This window comes from Entelurus aequoreus, linkage group LG17 (assembly GCF_033978785.1).
Source record: "Entelurus aequoreus isolate RoL-2023_Sb linkage group LG17, RoL_Eaeq_v1.1, whole genome shotgun sequence".
NCBI classification, from domain to species: domain Eukaryota; kingdom Metazoa; phylum Chordata; class Actinopteri; order Syngnathiformes; family Syngnathidae; genus Entelurus; species Entelurus aequoreus.
The window spans coordinates 38,421,365-38,427,364 of record NC_084747.1 but is presented as its reverse complement, the minus strand read 5'-3'; the positions used below and the strand labels follow the sequence as shown (position 1 = coordinate 38,427,364).

General features: G+C 39.6%; 1 protein-coding gene across 2 annotated transcripts; it reads right to left on the bottom strand.

The window, feature by feature from the left end:
- Positions 1 to 569: 569 nt before the first annotated feature.
- Positions 570 to 3,779, bottom strand: myl7 (myosin, light chain 7, regulatory). 2 transcript variants are annotated; one of them, XM_062024244.1, is made up of 7 exons: positions 3,713 to 3,779; positions 3,538 to 3,639; positions 3,387 to 3,462; positions 1,313 to 1,417; positions 1,177 to 1,255; positions 1,051 to 1,099; positions 570 to 980 (listed from the first exon to the last, which is right to left on the bottom strand). In XM_062024244.1, exons 1-7 carry the CDS (start codon positions 3,713 to 3,715, stop codon positions 876 to 878), a joined length of 519 nt encoding a protein of 172 aa, XP_061880228.1. In that variant the 5' UTR covers positions 3,716 to 3,779; the 3' UTR covers positions 570 to 875. The 2 variants fall into 2 exon arrangements, with proteins under 2 accessions (XP_061880228.1, XP_061880227.1); XM_062024243.1 differs by having other exon boundaries at positions 3,387 to 3,639.
- Between the last annotated feature and the right edge of the window lie 2,221 nt (positions 3,780 to 6,000).

Here is a 6,000-nt window from a genome sequence, read left to right as displayed (position 1 = left end):
TATTTATTCTGTCATACACATTGGATAAACATAAAAAAAGATTATACTTACCGGTAATTAAAATTAAATTGTAACATGATTTATCCTAAACTACACAAGTACTGTATAATTTTCATACTTACCATTGAAGAGTATTTCTGGTCTTGTCATCCTCGTCCGGACAGAAGGATGTCACGGCAGTGTGGCTGGATCAAAAGAGACGCCGGAGACGCTTTACTGAACCAAAATTTGCTTTATTACAAGCGAGTGTCATTATACAGGACTGCAGCACCCGGTGGAACCTAGGTAAAAAAAAATGAAGGACTCCTCAACTGGAGAAGCCAAACCACCAGTCTGATATTCCTACCTCCTGTGTGTGCGCTGGGTCAGGAGAGCACATACAGTACTAACCATAAAAGGAGATGTTTGCGTGTAAGTGTCTGGAAAACCACTGCTTTAAGTCATAACTTAAATGTTGACGTTGAGCGAGACAGGTAGTCTCCTCTCAAGGATATGGTCATCATTTTTGCCTTAAGAAGTCACAATTAGGGCCTCTTTCCTACGAGAAGTGATCCAATCCACCTGCGAATATCAAACTAAGGGGCCTTATCTTATTATGTGCTCAAACTGAAATACCACTGCTTACTTAAACTTGAACGTTTGATTTCTCCAAGATGAATATGAACATTCACCATATGTTGAACATAATATGAGTTGATTAATTCACTTCACTACGTAAACAAAGCCCACAATAAATGTGCTCAAAATTAGATTTTCACTAAATCTAAAGTGTTGTTTGTTCCAGAGATGACAAGCTATTAGTGAGTAGAAATCGTATTTATCCCAGATATAATGAATGTATTGAAACATGTAGAAGATGATGGTGACAGCAATGTTTAGGACTCCTCCTTCTCGTCTCCATGTGTGATGATGTAGCAGAGAGACTTGTAGTCGATGTTCCCGGTAGGGTCGATGGGAGCCAGAGCGAATGCCTGATCCACCTTGAAGTAAAGACCGTAATAAGATGAGTGGGAATGTTATTGATAAATCTTAAATATGAGCGGAACTAACCTCATCTGCTGTGAATTTATCTGCCTGGTTCATCAACAGTCGCCTAAATCTGTGCCAGAGGACAGAGAAAGTAATGATGGAGCTTGGTTGGAATCCAAACAGGACAAGTTCATTGTCACAACCTACTCTTCCTTGTTGACAAAGCCTGTCCCATTGGGGTCAAAGAGCTTAAAGGCAGCAAGGATTGTGTCTTCTGGGTCGGTCCCTGTAGGGCAGTACATCAAAAATCATGGAACAACTTTCCAGGGTAAGGTTCCCTCACCGTTGAGTTTCTCCCCAAAGAGCGACAAGAAAACGGTGAAGTTGATGGGACCTTTGCCCTCATTCAGCATCTCATCCAGCTCCTCTTCCTTCACATTCAGCTTTCCTGCCAAACATTGACAGAGGGAGGAGTATTTTTAATTAAGCATTCAGTAAAGTGCAGGCCTGGGCAATTATTTTGACCCGGGGGCCAAATTTAGAGAAAAAAATGTGTCTCCATTTTTAGGAACACTAATACAAAACCTCACAATAATGTCTGATTTAATGCTAAAAACGTTGTGACAGACCGCCTGAAAAAACGGAATGGAATTTTTTAATTTTTTTTTCTGAATGAGACACCCAGAATGTACATTAAATTAAAGAATGTGGGATTTACAATATTAACTATGAACAATAAAACACGGAATATTGACAACATATGAATGTCACACCCCTCTTGATCGACATATTTTACCATCAAGCGAAACGCAACAAAAATGCAACAAACACCAAAATATGAACGCGAAGGGTAGAAAACCCCCCACCTACTATCTGATATATCGGATATATCACTAAGCTTTAGAATTTTGTTGTAAAAATCTCCTTCCGTGTCTGTTCCTGACACCCACATTTCAGGCTGGCCGCTCTAAATAAACACTCTGTGGAAACGCTCCCCACCCACACTGCTTGGTGCCTCGTCTGAGCTGCTGTGACGTAGATTACCATAGTAACTAGTATATCATGCAAAAGCGCAGGCAGATTCCAACCATTGAAATATTTTGTATAGTTCAAGACTTACGGTAATTTGAAAACATCACTGCACATCACAATGGCGGCTACAGTTTCCATCTTAAAGATCTAAAAAATGTCCGGCGGGCCAGATTGATAAGCTTAACGGGTTTATCAATGCCCCTGGGCTTAAGGCCCAGGGGCATGTGGCCCCTGGGCCTTAATTTGCCCAGGTCTTGTATAGGCTATAGTATATGCAGTATTATGTTTTATATATATTAGAGCTGTCAAAATTAACGAGTTAATTACAAAAAAATATTGTGATTATCATGTACACACTTAGATTAATCATGCAATTTATTTTGACCGCACAAGCTCTTTTATCTTAACCACTATGTGGCCAGTGATCAGAACAATACATTAGTACTAAAATGAGTGACGAGACTGTAACGGGTGTGGTCACTGGCAAATTTCATTCCAGAATACAACCTGAAAGAATTTGAGATAAAACAGTTACCAGGTTTTGTACACATAAATTACATGCATTTAAGTAAAACATTTAAAAACGTAGATGGATGACATTCTGACAATAAAATTGCCTTTGTGTACAAATATTGGGGTCTTTTCAGACACACACACAATTAAAATTTTTATAATTTATAATTTATTCAAATCAGTTTTCTTATTAAATTCACTGTGTATATTTGTCATACTTACAATGTGATGCAAATATGATTAAAATTATGGAAAAAAAGATACATAAAAAAACCTGCATGGGCTTTTTAGGCTTACACAACATGTTATGACAAATTTGTTATTTTTTTGTTTATTTATATATCAGAACTTCATTCGAACTATGCATTTATGTATAAAATTGAAAAAAACAATTGTATATTAACTCACAATTTCAACGACATTATTTTTACAAAACAGATTTTTGACCTGTTTTCCTATTTACTATGTGCAAAGTAATTGATGTCAATGTAATAAAATGTTCCAATCATTCTTACAAATCCCTGCTGATTCCTTTTGACACATTTTCTTCTCTTTGAAAATGTATTTTCGTCAACACTGAGTTGAATAATTATAATTAATTGTATAATTTAATTATAAGTGAGAAAAAGTGGACAAAAAAAATAAATGTAATATTTGAAGACTGTAATGTATAGGAGGTTTTGCAGGGTTGGTCACAGCAGCTTAAGAAAAAAAAAAAAGCATCTCTTTATAACCTGCTGAGCTGACGTCCGTTATGTTTAAAGACAAAATTATTTAGATTTTTGGATCGTAAAGTAAGACAGTAAATAGAGTCTGGAGAGAGCAGAAAAGGCCACACTTTTAAAACTTGTGATAGAAAGTCAAAATGTAACCTAGTTGTGCATAGGTCTCCTTCAGGTCCTGTTTCTTGATGACCCCATCTCTGTCCTGGTCAATGCAGCCAAAAGCCTGCAGAAAAACAACAAAGATCACTTTGATGAGACCACTAAGGGTTCCCGTTGAACCACATGCAGAGGTCCATGCCTCCTTGAATTCTTGGATTTGTGACTGCTCAAACATGGAGAAGACATTGGAGCAAGACTTCTGTGCTCCCCTCTGTCTCTTATTGGAGGCTTTTTTGCTGGCCTGAGCAAAAAATTAAATGAAATCACAACTTTAAATATACATTTTCTCTTTTATGGATCACAAAACCACTTACCATGTCTGCTGTGTGGACTCCCGGCAGAGGTGTGAGGCCAAGGTGGGTTTTATATGCAGCTTTTGTTATCTCCTGCTCTCCTATAATAGTAACCTGTGGTGGGAGCCCAGACCCTTACATGGCAACAACTGCTGTGCATGTGTCACCAAAGAGAACTGATAAGAGGACATGCAAGATTCCTCCGGCCTGGAAAGTCCAGATATGCTTGTCAGGGGTGGGCAATGAGAGTGCCCCTTGACATCTGACAGTCCTCAATAACTTTCTTTCACTGTGTTTTATACCAAAACTTATAGTTACTTCTATTATTACTGCCACCAGATATTGACTCCCCACGTCTGGTCCCTTGCAGGGTAGCTGGGGGTACATGGTTGTGTGCTTGTGTTTATGTGTATGAGTGCAATTGAAATTGTGGGAAGTAGACCCACCCAGTATGGGCACCTGCAGTAATGTCTTCTTCCCTCTGTTGCACAGAATTAACGAAACGTAAAGGGTATTATTTGAACGAGAGCAAGTGGGGAATGGTTAGGACTAGGAAAGTTATCAATGAACTGTTTGTAATATTAGGTCCATCAGTGCTAAATATTATAATCGGAGTGTTGCTGGTTACTGGGGTTCAATCCCCACCTTCTACCTTCCTAGTCACGTCCGTTGTGTCCTTGGGCAAGACACTTCACCCTTTGCCTCTGATGGCTGCTGGTTAGCGCCTTGCATGGCAGCTCCCTCCATCAGTGTGTAAATGTGTGTGAATGGGTAAATGTGGAAATACTGTCAAAGCGCTTTGAGTACCTCGAAGGTAAAAAAGTGCTATACAAGTATAACCCATTTATCATTATTTATTTACTTTCCTCTGGCACTGTTCCACTAGCATTCAAAAAAGCGGTTATTCATCCTCTGCTCAAAAGACCTAACCTCGATCCTGACCTCATGGTAAACTACCGGCCGATGTCCCACCTTCCCTTTATTTTGAAAATCCTCAAAAAAATTGTTGCACAGCAGCTAAATGAACACTTCGCGTCTAACAATCTCTGTGAACCCTTTCAGTCCGGTTTCAGGGCAAATCACTCTACGGAGACAGCTCTCGCAAAAATTACTAATGATCTATTTCTGCATGTTGCTTCCTGATCTTAGCGCTGCTTTCGATACCGTTGATCATAGTATTTTATTAGAGCGTATCAAAAGACGTATTGGTATGTCAGACTTAGCCTTGTCTTGGTTTAACTCCTATCTTACTGACAGGATGCAGTGCGTCTCCCATAATAATGTGACCTCGGAGTATGTTAAGGTAACGTGCAGAGTTCCACAGGGTTCGGTTCTTGGCAGTACACTCTTCAGCATCTACATGCTGCCGCTAGGTGACATCATACGCAAATACGGTGTTAGGTTTCACTGTTATTGTAAGGCTTGTCACTGACAGTTTTGGTTATGTTTTAGTTTTACCTCTGTTTGTGTTTTATTTCCTTTCAGCGCTCTTATTTTTATTCAGTTTCCTGCTTGTTCCCCTCAGCTGCGATTGATTGGCACCTGGCCACACCTGGTGTCAATCAGTCAGCTGCTATTCATACCTGCCTTGCCCTCCAGTCAGTGCTGGAGTATTGTTTGCTGTATGCTGTGGACTGCCTGTTTCTTCAATGCTGTGAGCTATTCCCTGGATCCTGACTCCTGTCCCTGTTTGCTGTTTCCTGGTTTCTGGTTCGTGTTTTCCTTGCTTTTTTTTTAACATTAAAACCATGTTTTCTTGTACACCGCCAGTCATCTCTGCATCTTGGGGTTCGTCACCACCACTTCATGACAGTTATGCTGATGACAGCCAACTCTACATGCCCCTAAAGCTGACCAACACGTCGGATTGTAGTCAGCTGGAGGCGTGTCTTAATTAAATTAAACAATGGATAACCGCTAACTTTTTGCAACTCAACGCTAAGGAAATGGAAATGCTGATTATCGGTTCTGCTAGACACCGACACCTATTTAATAATACCACCTTAACATTTGACAACCAAACAATTACACAAGGCGACTCGGTAAAGAATCTGGATATTACCTTTGACCCAACTCTCTCGTTTGAGTCACACATTAAGAGTGTTACTAAAACGGCCTTCTTTCATCCCCGTAATATCGCTAAAATTCGTTCCATTTTGTCCACTAGCGACCATGAGATCATTATTCATGCGTTCGTTACATCTCGTCTCGATTACTGAAACGTATTATTTTCGTGCCTCCCTATGTCTAGCATTAAAAGATTACAGTTGGTACAAAATGCGTCTGCTAGACTTTTGACAAGAACAAGA

Excerpts from the sequence above, each read along its gene's own strand:
- myl7 (XM_062024243.1), bottom strand. Across the intron at positions 1,100-1,176 it reads GGCTTTGTCAACAAGGAAGA|ATTTAGGCGACTGTTGATGA; the intron begins GTAGGTTGTGAC and ends CCTCTGGCACAG. Across the intron at positions 981-1,050 it reads ATAAATTCACAGCAGATGAG|GTGGATCAGGCATTCGCTCT; the intron begins GTTAGTTCCGCT and ends CTTTACTTCAAG.